Source organism: Budorcas taxicolor, chromosome 22 (assembly GCF_023091745.1).
Source record: "Budorcas taxicolor isolate Tak-1 chromosome 22, Takin1.1, whole genome shotgun sequence".
In the NCBI taxonomy this organism is placed as follows: domain Eukaryota; kingdom Metazoa; phylum Chordata; class Mammalia; order Artiodactyla; family Bovidae; genus Budorcas; species Budorcas taxicolor.
Genome location: NC_068931.1, coordinates 41,902,101 through 41,917,790, shown reverse-complemented (window position 1 = coordinate 41,917,790; position 15,690 = coordinate 41,902,101). Strand labels below are relative to the sequence as shown.

The 15,690-nt window shown below is 50.6% G+C and overlaps 1 protein-coding gene across 2 annotated transcripts in view; it reads right to left on the bottom strand.

Annotated features, from left to right (window-relative positions):
- Positions 1-980: 980 nt before the first annotated feature.
- The window catches only part of MTCL1 (microtubule crosslinking factor 1), a 112,455-nt gene continuing 97,745 nt past the window's right edge, over positions 981-15,690 (bottom strand). The window contains exons 11-15 of one of the 2 annotated variants that reach the window (XM_052660299.1): positions 11,011-11,307; positions 9,420-9,451; positions 6,824-8,300; positions 4,294-4,345; positions 1,907-2,046 (exon numbers count right to left, since the gene is read on the bottom strand). In XM_052660299.1, coding sequence (XP_052516259.1) covers positions 4,307-4,345; positions 6,824-8,300; positions 9,420-9,451; positions 11,011-11,307 — 1,845 coding nt within the window. In that variant the 3' untranslated portion in view covers positions 1,907-2,046; positions 4,294-4,306. Of the gene's footprint in view, positions 2,047-4,293; positions 4,346-6,823; positions 8,301-9,419; positions 9,452-11,010; positions 11,308-15,690 lie in introns of both variants that reach the window. The other variant, XM_052660298.1, reaches the window with a different exon arrangement.

Genomic DNA, 15,690 nt, shown 5'->3' with positions numbered 1-15,690 from the left:
CATTCTTTCCCCAATTCCTGCTCACCATGACTTGGTGTATCTATGAATTCGACTACTGTAGGTACTTCATGTAAATGGAATCATACAGCATTTGTTGTTTTTGTGACTGGTTTATGGCCCTCAGCATGCTGTCCTCATGGTTCATCCACACTGCAGCAGGTGCCAGAATCTCCTTGCTTCCTAAGGCTGAATAGTGTGTGGATGAACCATTGATGGACACTTGGATGGTTTCCACTCTCTGGCTACCATGAATAAAGCTGCTGTGAACGTGGGAGAACAAATGCCTGCCCAGTCCAAGGGCCAGCTTTCTCCCTGGGCCTGCACCCAGTGGTGGGATTTCTGGGTCACATGGTAACTGGTTAACTCCCTAAGGAACTGCCAGGCTGTTCTCCACAGCTACTACAGCAGGCTCCAATGTCCAACCTTTTTTTTTTTTTTTTTTTAATATTTAATGGAACTGTGGTTTTGCTGGGAAAAGAGCTTAAGCCATTAGCCCATTTGCTGCAGAAACATTTTAGCTAGAAGCTTCGGCCTGAAGCAGTTCTGTCTTCACCAGCACCATTCATAAACTCCTGGTCTGTCAGTCTGACAGCTCAGCCGCACCTCAGTCCAGGGTGGAGCCGGCCTCTCCCACCTTCCAGGGAGGGGAGTGGGCAGGCACGTCCTGACTGTGGGTAACCTGTTTCCTCACACCCCCTCACCCATCCATTTCGGTGTTTTTAGCAAAAATGAAGTTGCCTTCTAATCCTAACATACTGTTGCAGAGAGGCTGCAAAGGCTATTGTGCACTCACAGTGCATCCCCGTCAGATACATGAGTGGCTGTTTGACTCGCCGTCCCCCCGCGTCCTCTCTCCAGCCATTAGGAACTAAGGTGGAGGGTGCTTGAGACAAGAGGTTGGGACAGGTGCTGTTTTATAAACACTTTATTTCTTCATCATCACCTCATACAGATGCTGAGGTACCACCCTCTCTTTCCATTTGGTATGCTTGTGACTTTTTGTGGTGTTTTTCCTTAAACAAAATTTGGAGTAAACACTGTGTATTGCCAGTTAGTCTTCTAACAGTAATTTTAAAATGCTGTTGTATCGTCAATGCATGAAGACAACACCAACAGTACAGTACGAGGGGGTCACACAACGTCATGGCAGGAGGGGACTCACGGAGGTGGGTGAGACCACAGCAGGGGTGTGGACATGCACCCAGAGGCGTGCGGGTCAGCAGGAGCAGGCAGCCTTGCAGCCCAGCCATGGCCTCTGTGCCTTTCCAGATGCTGCCGTCTCTCCCTCTAGGACAGAGGAGATGCCTTGTCTACTGGCTTCGTGGTTTTTTTTCACTATGAAAAGTTCACTGAATTCGACAGGCTGAAGCATTTCAAAAATTCTTAAGAAACAAGAACACTGACAAAATAAAATTAACTTAAAACACACTAATTCAACGTGGAAATCAACCAAAGCAAAATGTTAACAGTGCAGATTTAACAGATAGGCAGTCAGTGTTGCGCGTGAGGGTGTTCAGAATCTCTTATAATGTACATCTTTAAAACTTTCATTTTAATTTATTTATATCATATTTACCATTTAATATACTTTGTGTAAAAAAGATGGAGACAAAAATAGTTTTCTGAGCTATGAAAAAAATTAAGTTCTTACAGGCACATTTACTGTTTCATTCTAGAAACATCTCAGGTTCACAGGTTGAACATTCAGCAGCTGTGTTGTTTTTTAAAAAAAAACATTCTTTGACCTTGGGAAAATCAGATCTCTCCTTTTGGGGCAGAGTTCAGTTGATGACGAAGGTGTGATTATGCAAATTACAGTGAATTATTCCGGATAATCCATGCCAACCTGCATCACACGTGCGGCTTCTCCCCCGGTGGCTCCTCATCACCGAGCTCCTCCAAGGAGGTGGGTTCTCCGGGTGACGGAGCTGGTGAGCCAGTTGGGGGCTGTGGGGCCCAGCGGGACGGAGGGCGACGGTTTGCTGGTCTCTCGGGCCTGGAGAAGCAAGGCTCTAGGGACGGAGCGAGTGCAGAACAAGGTAGTTCCTTCAGAGTGGAGGAAGAGAAAGACAGGGTTACGAGAGGGACCAGTCCTCCAGGAGGGCATGCCCCCCACACAGACTTCTCTCAGACAAGTGCAACAGCCCAGCAGGTCTGAATGCTAATACAGACATTGCTCACGGAGAATATGTTAAGAAAGACTATGAATTCAACACGAATGACCATTGCCAACAATCACGGGAAGATAGCAAATTGTGATGAAAATGTGGCATGAGATGGGTGTTAAGTGGCTTTGGAATTGGGCCGCAGCAAATGGAAAGGGGAGTCAGAGGGGCGAGTGGTCTGCATGGCCCCATGGGCCTGTTCCCGCCTGGCCGTGCACGTCATTTGAGCCTTCTGAAGCTTCTAGTCAGTTGCCGTGGCCAGTCCTGGGAGGCCAGCCTCCCTGCGCCTTGGTCTGTGGGCACCCGCAGAGGGTCCCAGGATGCCATCCAGCTGCATTAGCAGTGGGGCTCACCTTCAAATCAGCTCTGCTGCTGCTTGTTCCAGATGGACTGGCACTGGGTGAGACCCCCACAACAGGGATATAACACTGCAGGCAGAAACTTGGATGGAGGCAGTTTTATCTAATGACTCTTAACTGGCAGCCGCATCAAAACAGGGGAGCCCGACTGCGCTTGTGCTTCTGTGCTCCGGGCTCCTGCACCTTCCAAGAACCCTGGGGCTGGTCACCTATAGTATGTCCTCTCAAGGCCACTGCTCCTATTTTGGTTTTACAGACTGTTGAGCCACTCATCCTTACTGTGCAGCCAGGACAAAGGACACCCAGACTTGGGATCTGTGGGCACAAAGGTGGGGCAACTGTGGCAGGAGGAAACGAGTTGTCTACCCACACGACACCCACACAACAGGAGGTTGAGGAGGGAGACCACTGTTGTGAAGAACATGGACCAAGGACCCTCAGAGCCACTCCAGAAGTAAGTGGAGGGATGTGAAGAGATGTGATGAGCATAGCAGAGACCAGACGAGGAGCATGTGGCCAGCAGAGTGAGGAAGAGACAGGAGGGAGAAGGTGTGGGCAGAGCACAGGAGGGTGGGGAGTGGGTGCTGCCCGGGGCCAGCAGAAAAGAAGCACTGACACACGATGATGCTAATGTTGCTAGTTCTGGTGGCTTTTTCCATGACTGCAACCTTTTACAAGCCCCAGCAGCAGAGCTCTTATACTAATGGAAACCATGGCAACCAGAGATACCTTCCCTATGAAAACATGTCAGCACCAAAACAGCAGAAATAAAAGGGTATGGGGGACAGCAGATGAGAAGTCTGCTACTGCTCAGGGTCTTTTGGTGTCTCAAGAGGTGTGTGTGGTGGGGGTAGATTGCTGGAGTAGGTTTTTGGACAGTACTGTGGCCCATTTCTTCCTAGCTGGTGCTGAGTGACAGGGGTCTGTCTGTGCCACCTCTTCACTCGCATTTGTGCATTTCTGCAGAAAGAAAGGCTGTGTGACCATGAGTTAAGGGGACAAAGTTCTCCTTTATGTCACACCAGCACTTGTGAGCAAAGGATGCTCTCTTTTCCTGAGAAGCCCCTGCAGTGGAATAAGTTAAAAAAGTAAGAATTCAACACACCTGGCCAGTGCCAACACAATGGGGAGACAGTAATGGGGCTCTCGTCCTTGGAGCCGCCTCTCCTAGAAGGGGCCGCTGTAGCCATTCTGTCATGTTTCGTGGGCCACATGCTTGGTCTTTGAGAGCCAGGTGAGTTTAAGGCCAGCGGACAAGGGGAGGTAACCATCCTTGGTCGGAAACAAGGCTGGTGTTGTCTCATGCTCCTCGACCGGGGCTCTGAAGGTGGTTCTGCAGTTTTGGGGCGGGAATGACTGTTGTGTGTGACAGAGTAATCGAGCACTTGGTCAGTTGTAGTGACCCCTGGAAGGCCAAGATACTTTTGTATTTCTTCCCTCTAGTGTGGTTGTTGAAAACAGAGGAAAGCTTCCTGCGTAGCACATGGCAGTGCACACGCGCTGCCGGTGTCAGTTGTCGGTGAGCAGGCGCAGACCATGCTCTGCTCAGACCCTGCAGGCTAGTCAGTCCCCGCAGCCCAGTGTGCCTTTACTGCACAGGAGAGGAGTCTCTGCACAGAGCAGTCAGCACCCGGCAGGGGGGTGGGTGGTTTGTGGGGGCACGTGGGCCTGTCCAGGCTGGCCATCTGGCCCTTCATATGGACGCTGGGCCAGCCCTGAGCTACACAGCAAGCTCTGCAGACAGTGGAAAGAAGGAAGAAAGCACTTACGGAGTGAGGCGGGCTAGAGTCCCCAGGGGGCAGTTAGTAAGACAGTTTGGTTCTGGATAGAAGAGACAGACAAAAGAAAAGAAAAGCAAGTAGGTTGGAAAGTACTTTAAAAGAAGAACAACAGTAAAGGTTTAAAGTCAACAGGCCCAGGTGGCAGCTCCAGGAATGGCCATCCAGAGAAGTGAGGCTCAGCAGAAGTGGGCATGTAGGCCGGTCTCTGCCCAGCCACGCAGGAGGGGCCTCAGGACAGCAGCCTCTCGCTTCCGCTGCCTGTCCTCCTGTTCTTCCTGAGTTGCCCCGTGGCACAGAGCATTTCCAGTGCCCTACAACTGCTGGTTTTGAAACAGAACCCATTAAACAGCGAGACTGGCTTAGTCACAGTGACCAAATGACTGAGGCCCAGACTAAAACTTTCCCTTCAAATTTTCAACTGAGACATGCCCAGATTCTCCTCTCTCTCTACCCTCGTCCTCCTGTTCACAGCCTCTGTCTGCATTCGTGCTACGACTCCAAGAGAAATAAAGGAGCAAGTAGCTTGTGGGGTGAGCATGAGAGAGGGGGAGTTTCCTGCGGTGCCCGTGCCTTGGGGTCACCATGAGCTCTCGGGGAAGATGCCCCATGGGCTTAGAGGAGGGCAGGGTGGAAGAGAACTTGTTCTGTGGAGTTTGGAATGCAAACCCAGAACTGCCACACCATCTAGAGAGGGACTCATTAAGACAGCTCAGGTGAGGAATCATCCCCTGAAATCTAGAATAAGCCATTTCCCACAGCAAAAGGAAGACGACCATGATATCTCAGTACTGCCCAGGGAGCTCCATGCCAGTCTGAACCCCTGACACTGGCCCTGGGCCCCCTTTAAATCGGCTGCCACCTTTTCTAGTAGCAAAGAGATTTTATGGAGGACCAGAGAGTGGGGCATGGCTCTGTGCAGGTAAAGCCATCTCTGAGTGGTGTGATCCCATTATTGAGCCATTTCCTTTATAGTCTCGCATTCATTTGTGACTCAGCATTTTTAGCCTCCAAAATGAAACCTATTTTGTCTCTAATACAAATGAACACTGCAGCCAAGCCGAGTAATGCTCTGGGACCAAGATCTCAGTCCCAGGAGATGGGGCACTGTCCCTGCTAGCTCCACTGCAGCAGCAAACCACTTACCTGAGGGTGGTTTAACACCCCCTGAGGGAGGGGTGGGGTGACAGCAGGCACCATCTGTCACCTGAGAACAGGCAGCCTCCTCAGAGCACACAAACAGCTTTCCCACAAAGACACGTACCTCTGCCAGGCGTAGGCCACAGACGATCACTATTAGGGCGAACCGCATAGCATTGCCATTTCTGAAGGTCACTGGCAGTTTCACGTGGTTTCATCTACTTCAGATTTAACTCTATTTTGAATTACACTGGGAAGCCACACGTTGCTTATCCCTCTGTGGGATGTGTGGATGATAGGGGCCTCAGGTGACATAGAAATACACCTCTCCCCCTCCTGAGCTTTTCTCTCCTCACCTGTGCAGCTGGAGCTGCAGGGCCTCGGGAGGGAGCAGCCAGGGAGCCGGAGGGTGTCTCTGCGTCTCACCTCCGCCATCGGCTGACTGGCCTGGAGAGTGCCCGTGGGTGTCGGGACTCCACCGTTGGGGAGGTTTTGCATCTGGCTTCCTAGTGGGTCAGGCCTCCCCCAGGTCTACACACAAGGGTGTCTGACTAACAGCTGGAAATGTCCTCCAGCCCCACTATTTTCATGCCTGGGATTATCATCTGACTTTATTTTGCTCATTCCTGCCGCAGAAACAGGAATTGATTTTTAAGTGGGGTGGTCCAATTATATCACATGTGGAACTGTGAATAACTTTAAGTAATGTGTGATAATATTTAATTTAATGTGTGGTCATAGGTAGCATGATAACAGGTGAGGTGTAAGGGGGATAATGACAGTAATCTAGTTGTATGAAGGCATGCTGTTGACTTGATCCATTCGTCTCACCTGGTTTTTACTGCTCTGAGAACTCTTGCACACAGAGAGGGTAACGGGATCTGTGAGACATAAGCGTGCTCTCTGCACTTAAGTCAGCACTGGGACCCACACATTCTTCTTGTAGGTCTGACAGGAGGTGTCCTGTGTCCACCCTGTCAAAACCCTCTCATCCTCAAACACACAGCTGGAGCAGAAAGCCTGATGCTGTGCACACACGATCCCAGGACACAAACTCATACAGAAAGAGGGCAAATAAGACCTCAGGTGAAAAGCCCAGATCAATAGACAACCGTGGATCACTGAGCCAGAGCAGAGGACCTGAGTCAGTCCCTGAGCTACTTAAAGACCACCATCTCCTTGTCTTCAGAGGAGCACTGAAGGTGGTAAGATGAGTTTCTCTTCTAAGCAGCAGGTCGTGACTTGTGTTCCTGCTTATTCTGTCCTCCCAACACCCTCCTGAACTCAGGTGACCTGGTACACAGCCCCAGGGTCCCCCTTGCCCACATTGAGAAAGACCAGTGGTGGGGGCATGGTGGGGGGAAGACTCAACCTCCATTACCTCGATGGACCCTGGCTCGGCCTTGACCGCTGTTTCTCCCATGTGGTTGTCACTGCCAGTATTTGTGGGGCTGTAGGCAGCCTGCCTCCGCTCCTCCTTTAAGGCATGTTCCAACAGCTTCCTTTGGAGGATCCGGGCCACGTTCTCGGTGAGTGTGTAGCCAGGGGGAGCAGATAAGTCCTGCCTCAAGGGCGTGCCCTCTCCCCCCTCCTCCCTGCATGTCTCTGAGCCACCCCCAATGGGGCTGGGTGAGCGGCCCCGGGAGCTGGGGCTGGTGTCCTGGCCTGGACCCAGCTCCGGCCGGGGCTCGGCCGACCGGGACCGACTCGCAGTCCGCACCCCCTTCTGGAAGGGGTCCTGCACCACGGGGCTGTGGTCAATGATGCTGAAGAGGCTGGAGAGGCCGTCGTTCATGGCGGTGTGCACGGGGCTCTCGCGCGTGGTGGTGGAGCGGGCCCAGGCAGACTCGCCGCACCCCTTCTGGGCCAGCCCCGGGGAGGCCCTACTACTCGACTGGTCCACTCTGGGAAGGGGCTTCCGTTGCAGCTTGGGAGACCCATACTTGGGGGAGCAGCATGTGCGTTCAAACTTAGCCTGCACTTTCTCGATGGCAGGGGCCACCTGCCTGTTCCTGAGCCCACGGGAGGGAGAGGACGCGGGTGTGGCGCCACCTCCTGCCTTGGGCGTGAGACACTTGTGTGGGCTGCCCCGCAGGGCTTCCGTCTGTAGGCCCACACTAATGGTCTGGACGGTCTGTGTTCCTGTTGTCCGGGATCCATTGGTCTGGCAGGCCGTGTCCTTGACCAGCGGCTCCCCGGGGCTGGTGCAGGCGGTGCTCCTGACTGAGAAGGCTACCTCCTTCATATCATCACTCAGGTTTCTGGGCATTTCCAGGCTGTGCAACGGGGAGGAGAAGCTGAGAGTGCTGTCGAGGGGCCGGAGTCCCCCCTCCGTGTAGTCTCGGGGGTGCCTGGAGGGGGCACAGGGCCACCTGCTGAGCACATGTTCAGAAGGGCTCCCCTTGGCATCCCCGGGGCCCCCTCGGACCCTGCTCTCGCCGACCCCTGCCACGATGCCATCCAGCCTCCGGATGGCAGGTGGGCTGTGCAGCCCCCTCCCCCCAGCCTGCTCAGCACAGACGAGGTTCCGCAGGGGCTGCTTCTGGCAGTGTTCAGGGTTGGTCACGGTGTCCGTGGTCAGGGTGATGCTTGTGGTGAGGTACCAGGCGGCATCAGAGAAAGGTTCGGTGCTGGCCTCGGGCCGTGTCCACCCCACCTCGGTCCTGTCCGCCCAGGGGTCTAGAGGCCTGTCGTCCCAGCTTTTGCTGTTGAACTCCTCGATGTACTTGAGGTCATCAGGGGACAAGGGTGGGGTGACGTCCTCCTTGCTGCATGTGGGGGGCAGGCCCTTCTCTGGCAGGAAGGGAGAGCCATCCATCAAGCGCTGGAACTCAGACATGGACGACACAGACACGGCCCTGGGGAAGGGGAGAGGAGCGGTGTGAGCTGTCACCAGCTAGGGAGCCATGGCCCCAAGACCCCCAACCCAGCGCAGCCCACGGCTTGCCCATGTGCACTGTGCCGACGGTCTCTGCTTGGGCTAAGCCTTTGGGTTTTTATGGCTCTGGAATTGATGCAGGAGCCTTGGACTGGTCAGAATTTACTACGGCTGACTTTCAAAACTGTAGGGGTGGGCGTGGTGCTCCAGGGTAGTTGGAGTTGAGCTCCAAGTCCGTTCCGCACTGTCTTGTTCTCAGCCTGCAGCAGCTCCACAGGAAGACGGGAAGCCTGGCTGTGGCCTGGCCTCTCCGTCTACTGACAAGCACCCTTAATGCCAAATCTGCAGGAGTTTCCTGAGTTCTCGCCTTAGAGCAGACGTGACTACACCACAGTCCAACCGCGATGGCGTGGCAGGGAGGAGGAGAGGCCACCACAAAGTAACTGTCAGCTGATGTCCCCTCTACCCGCTCGCCTCACCTCTGTCAGCTCAAGCACTACCAATCTCCCAAGGGCAGTGGACGGGGTTCAGGCTGGTGCACGATCCCAGTACCATTTCAAACAGACGTCCCCTCTGGGCTCACTTCTCCCCTTGCCTTCTGCTCCATTTAAACAAATTTGCTTATATGGGCCTTTTCAGGCATGTCCCACCCTTACATATGTGGGTTACTAGAAAATGATTACAAACACCAGCTACTTTATATTTACTTCAAGGATTACTCTTGGTAATACTGTAATAAGTCCTCCTAGGAGAGCTTTTAAACGGTCAGTCTAAAATGTCTCATAGCATATCAAGAGAGAGTTTTTTCCAGGCTTTAAATCAAAAGAGAGGGATTTCCATGAACTTTTCAAAAACCATTTAACACAGTTATCCCCTTAAATACACAGCTCTTGCACGACAGTAACACATATGAACATGGTGCTGGCCTTTTCGTTGTTAACGATCTAAATACCGTATAATAAAGCAACTACTTCTCCACAAGTTTTACTCTAAGTCATTTTTGAAGAGAGTCACAGTGCACGGCTGACTATAGATAGACTTTTAAGACCAGGAGGTCTTTCCTGCAGTAGTCTATTGTCATTTCATCAGCCTTACTTACCTTTGAAGATTTCCCTTGTGATTGTCTTCTTCCTATAAAGAAGAAAGTAAGTTCACTGGAATCAGTCAGTACTGGCAGATTTGGGGCTGCTAAGGGGTCTGTTTTTCTCTTAAAACGTACGTGGAAGCCAAGTTTGGGCCAGGAGTGCCTCTGCCCCTCAGCCCTTGGAAGGTCAGTAATGACACCAGAATCCAGAGGCGATGAGGAGGGCCTACGTGAGTGAGAAACACTGGCAGTAAGCTTTGCCCCAAGGCAGCTCTTCTGTGTTTCTCAGAGGGCAGTGCAGTGTGAGAGAGCCTCAAAGCTGCCTCATTAATGACATGTGTGTGAGAGAGAGTGCGTGCAAGTGAGAGAGGAGGAGTAAGGGTTGGGAGGAGGGTAAGTCGGGGTAGACGTCCCCTGGCCTCAGCCTGGCTAAAAAAGTCAGCGTGAAAGGCACAGACATGACATAGAAAATAAACAAGCTACAGGATATGCTGAATGGCACAGGGAATGCTGTATTTTATAATAACTGTAAATGGAGTATATAACCCGGAAGAACTGAACCACTATGTGGTACACCTGCAACTTAACATTGTATGCCAACTGTACTGCAATAAAAAGTGAAAGAAAAAAAAAAGTGTGATGTCCTTAGATAGAGCGCTTTTGGTGTTTAAACGTCGCCCTTGAGCATTGGGAAAGCTATAGTGACTTCCACTAAAGAGAACTGCATACATGGTTCTCCTGAGCAGAGGATACCCTTGTGCGGACCCAGTCCAGATGGAGTGAGGCCCCAGCCAACAAACCCCTCAAGGATCCCCCAGAGAGCCCTGGCTACTGCAGTGGTCAGCATGGGGTCGGGACACTCCCACTAGAGACCCCTAGGGTGGCATGCTGGTGATGTCACCTCTGCTGGGGTTCAGGTGCCGAGGAGGAGGTCCCCACTTCCAGCAGCACTGCCTGACGGGCACCCCCACCTGCTGAGCATGTGGGACAGGTCAGATGACAGGTGCAGCTACTGTGAGACCAGCTCACAGGGAATGATTATTAAAATTAGTCTTTAACTAGGAAAACCCACTACCATCCTGTAGGGATTTCTGCACAGAGCTAAGCTTTCCCCTTTACTGATCTAAGTCCCATAGCTTTCTAGTGTTGGATTTTTTCCCCCCCTTTACATAAAGAAGGTATTTATTGTATGTCATTGGTTACTGACATTTGCTACTTCCAATGTGAAGTACTTTCTTTAAAAAAAGACTTTTCTGTTATTAATATGTTTTCTGAAATCAGAGACTGTGCTGTAATTTTAAGGAAATGAGCAGTTCTCCACTTCTGGGATCATCTTTTTCCTCCTGGATTTCACTGGACGACGACTGCTCCTGAGACTTCTATTCACATGGGACACAGGCTCTGAATTTCTGACCTTGAGATTAAGCGGCCAAGTGCAGCAGGAAGCCTGGGGTCAGGACCACCCCAAAGCTCTCACATCATGGAAGGTTCACTTTTACTAACCTCAGGGCCACAATATGCAGAGCCTGCAGCCTGTCAGCTACTCAGCCAGCTTCCCAACCCCTCACCCTCCTTTGCAGGTGACTAGACCCAAACCCAAGCTGACCTCATGGAAGCAGTTCCTGAACTCCCTCTGGGGCCCGTGGGCCGGGGGCTCCTCTGGCTCATCATCCAGGGACAAGGTGTCCAGGTAGAGATTTTCCCGTGCTGAGCACCTGTCCGATTCCTTCAGCTTTGACAGCGGCCGGTCCTCAAACGCATTGGAGTCTGTGTCCATACAGGGCCACATCCCTGTAGGGTGGGGCGCCCGAGGGCTCCCTGGGTGGGTACAGGAGTGGGCATCCCCCTCCTCTTGATCACAGAGGAAACTGCCACCTCTCCGGGGACTGTTTTCTTTCTGCAACTTAAGGGTTTTAAAAGTGAAAACAATTAGCCTGAAGATAGACATCTTATGTTCTTAAAGTTCTGGCATCAATTTAAAAAATAACATCACAAATGCTTTAAAAAAAAAATCACAATTTTGGAAAATTATCTGGACTAGAAATATCTGCATTAACCACAGGCAAGTCAACTGCTTCTGTAGCAAATGTTATTGTATATGTAACTGAGTGCTGTGCTCACGGGAAATCACACATTTGTTTTTAAAATCTAACATTGCCAAATGACACATTGAGAAATCCCTTTTTGTAGTTACCTTCCGAGTGTAAGACACATTCAGTGGAAAGCCATCAGTGACAGCAGACTTCTGGGGTGAATTTCGTTTTCTTAAATAGCAAGGTTTCCTAACAACAGAGCATGGTGTCCAAGTCATTTGGAATGGGTCCTACATAAACCTTGCGTGATCGCCTGGGTTACAACCACTGGGTGTTAAAAACAGCTCACACTTTGCTTGAGAGGATGAAAATTTAGCTACAGAGGTAACCTAAAGATCTCGTATGACTGACTAGAAGAAGTAAGCATGTGAGCCACATAGACTCGAGTCGTACTCTTCCCTGACCTGGTAAATAGAAGCAGTAGGTGGAAACCACAGGAGACCGGAGCTGCTGTATGTGGCTAGTCCTCTCGCTCAGTGTCCCACCTGTAAGGTGGGTGCCTCCCCTCTGGGGCTGCCGGAGGACTGCAGGGCCAGGCCCACCCTAAAGGCCAGTGTTCATCAGGGGACTACCACCAACTCCCCTCGGGCCTGTGGGAGTCCTTGGGCCTGGGCACACTGATAAATGCCTCATCTCTTCCCAGCGTGAGGGACCTTCAGAGGAGCCCATGGAACCATGGGGATGGGCAGGGACACGTGTGCAGGCAGCACTGTCTCCTCTCCTCCCATGCTCCCCTCCCGGCCTCCCCTGAAGCAGTAGGGAAATTCACAGAATCCACTCCCGCGCTCCACCATGCCCGCCTCTGGACTCGCCTCCAAGGACGGCAGAGAGCCCAGATGCTAGCCAGAAGCACTGACCCTCTCGGAAGCGCGTTCATTTACAAAGCCTCTGTCACAGACTACATCTTTTGTCCTAACTCAAGCCTTCAGCCACAAGTGTGTCACCGGGAACAAAGCCATATGGAGCGATGGGGACAAAGGACTTCTCCTCGTTTCTGGTAATTTCTGAGGTAGGTATCAGCTTTATTTTAGGAGAAAGCAGCCAGACCTTAAATGCTGGAGTTTGACACAGGATCCCAGTTGAATCAGGGAACAAGCAGTCACCCCGGGTATCAGCTCAGCTGAAAACCCTCTGCTCTCTCCCTCAGCCCCGCTGACATAGTTCTTTGTCATTTTCAAAGACCATAAATCCTCTTTTTTTTTTTAAAAAAAAAAAAAAGGAAAGCTTTTTTATTATTCATCTATGTATGTTAGTGTGCTTTAGTTTCAACATATCATCTCCAAGCTATTTCAGGCACAGAATTAAGATTAAAATCACATCTGAAACTGTAAGTGTGCACGGAGGGTGCGTGTGAAGAGGGGGAGGATGACTACAGTGGGGAGCTACGAACCAGCACATTCTCACTTGGCAAAATGGGGTGTCAAAAATAAACCTGGGCAGCCAGGAGCAGCATGCACTGGAGCTGGTAAGTGTTAGGTTCCCTAAAAATGAACTGGAGTGGTTTTAGCTGGAGGTGTCTGCTGCCAAGATGCCTCTGCAGTGCTGTCACAGAGTAAAAGGCCCTTAAAAGGATAGAGTTTCCTTGTAGAGTCATTTCAGACCAGCCACCAGCACCTACTGTACTGAGAATCCTGCAGGAGAACAACTTGTAGAGCAAACACCAAATTTAAATGATGAGCCTTGGGGCTTCCCTGGTGGCCCAGATGGTAAAGCCTGCAATGCAGAAGACCTGGGTTTGATCCTTGGGTCAGGAAGATCCCCTGGAGAAGGAAATGGCAACCCACTCCAGCACTTTCACCTGGAAAATCCCATGGATGGAGGAGTCTGGTAGGCTGCAGTCTATGGGGTTTGCAAAGAGATGACAACTGAACGACTTCACTTCTTCAAATCATACAGGCAGCAAAATGCCCTTCAGAGTGTCCCCTTACCCAAACTGTTTACAAGAAAAAACATAACTTTGTACACAGGTTTTAAAAGAACAGCCTTTTTTTTGCTGTAGAGGCAACTGATTGAAGGACGTCACTGGAAGAGTAACAGAATGACGCTGGAGCTTTCCTTCAGGTTTTTAACAGAACCAAGTCCTAGAGCCTCTGCAGACTAACTGGGACCTGATGATTCACAGGAGAAATGTGATGTGACTCCAGAGAAGTTAACCCTCACTGTTAGGTCTGGGCAGAGACGAGCTGCCGATGCAGTAGATATTGTGTGTTACATGACCTCTACCACATTCCCACAGTCATCCACCACATAAAACTCCTCACGAGGCACAGAAATCATGGAGGAATTCAGTGCTACTGCACAAGTATGAAGCATGTGTTCTCGCAGTGGAAAATGGATTTACTGTTACTCCTCTCACCATCTGTCTAGGCCATCACAGACAAGGTCACACAGCCCACCACGTAGTCACATATCGAGGGGCACGCGCTATGAAGAGCGCTCGCCTGCATGTCCAGTTTATCTGTGGAACATGCAGCTAAAAGTTAAGTGAACGAACAATAACGAACAGGCCTACATACGCTATACATGCCAAGTCAGTTTCCTCTTTTATAAAAAATGCCTTTAACTGTTCTTCCTAATTTTCAGGATTGGGTACTGAGATTTAAAAAATGTCAAATACTGGGCTGGATTTATTTTTGAAAGCCACAACTGTATATCTAAAGCACCAACAAACCCTCTTCTAAAAACAGCAGTGAACTCATGGTACAAATATGTGGGGTCCACCACAGATTTCAGAAACAGATGAAGGAACACCCAGAACCCACGTCTCAAGTCCATTTGCTCAAACGTGTTAACCTGGAAGACTAAAGTTCTGAGGCTGTCATCGTGGTAGGACCATGGCAGCAAGAAGCTGCAAATGGGCTTCAGCCCCTGCTCACTCACCTTCCCAAAGACAGTCTTAAAATGCTGCTCATCCCCAGGACATTAACTCTTTAAAGGTGAACATCACCAGAAGTCTTACTAATTTTTCCTTTATTAGAAATTACCCTCATTCCCCAAAGTAAAATGAAGCTCTTAAAGACTCGCTTCATTTACATCCAAGGTTATATCCACAATGAAGCCAAGACAAGAGGAAGGAGCCTAGAGCTGATGGGCAAAGGAGATGATGACCATGGTCTTGCTAGGGTGCAGGAGGGACCCTCCAGGGAGGGGCCTGGAGGAGCCGTGACACTAGTTAGTTAACACTGGGTGAATCGACGAGCACTTTGTCAAGAGTACATGCTGCCTCTGCTCCCGTGACTCCCACCCGACAGCTGATCCTCTGCGTGGAGCACAGGCACACCGAGGGTTTAAGACAGGACAGTCTTCTCAAGTGTCACATTCTAGGCCAAACAGGAAGTGGCCAACCTTCCTTTGATAGAATCTGGGGAATTCTGAAATGAGCCAGATCACCTATCAGTCTGGGTGACTCAGCTGTGTGAGTAACCAAACCCAGGAAGGACGTCAGGCCTCTCTGTCTGCAAGTGCACTTGCTTCTGCTCAGGGGTTCTTGAGTCAAAAGCTCCTGGTTCTTTTCAGTTCTCGCTTCCACCCTCCCTCCTCACCAGTGAGCAGAAACGGACCCTCGCCATTGCACCTGCAGAACAGAGGTCCACGTCTCAGCAATAGGACAGCACATTTTCCAAAAGGCAGCATGGGCATTTGTAAAAGAATAACGAGGTTATTCTTCCTGCTTTCAGTTTCTTATTAATAGATTTCCTTGATGCCACCTGAATTTATAAGTGTGACAGGCTGAAATTTTATGTGATGTCAAAACCCAACCCGGAAAGAATCCCAATCTTTCATTGTTTTCCTGTGGAAATTAATTTGTGCACCACTCAAGCAGGATCACAGCTATGCAAACTGTCTTACATCTGACGCAAGGCAGGGAATGATTATCTGCAGAAAAACAACTTGCCTCTCCCACTGAACTCATCTGCGTGTTTGAGTCGTTTGTTTAGCTGAAGATAATGAACTTCCAGTCACCTCCCCTGACTGTGTCCTGTCTAATCACAGCTCTGCAAGATCCACAGCAGGTGCAAACAGCCTGACTTCCTACTGAATTCAGCAGTTTCTTCACTAATGGACAATTCCATTCAAGCTGGAGCAGTCACTGTGACCACATCTTTAGTGGAAGACTTGAAAGCTAGTATGCTTTTTGGCAGAAATCACTTTCTAAGATATGAACCTCCCCTTTCAAGTTTAGTCTCTTAACA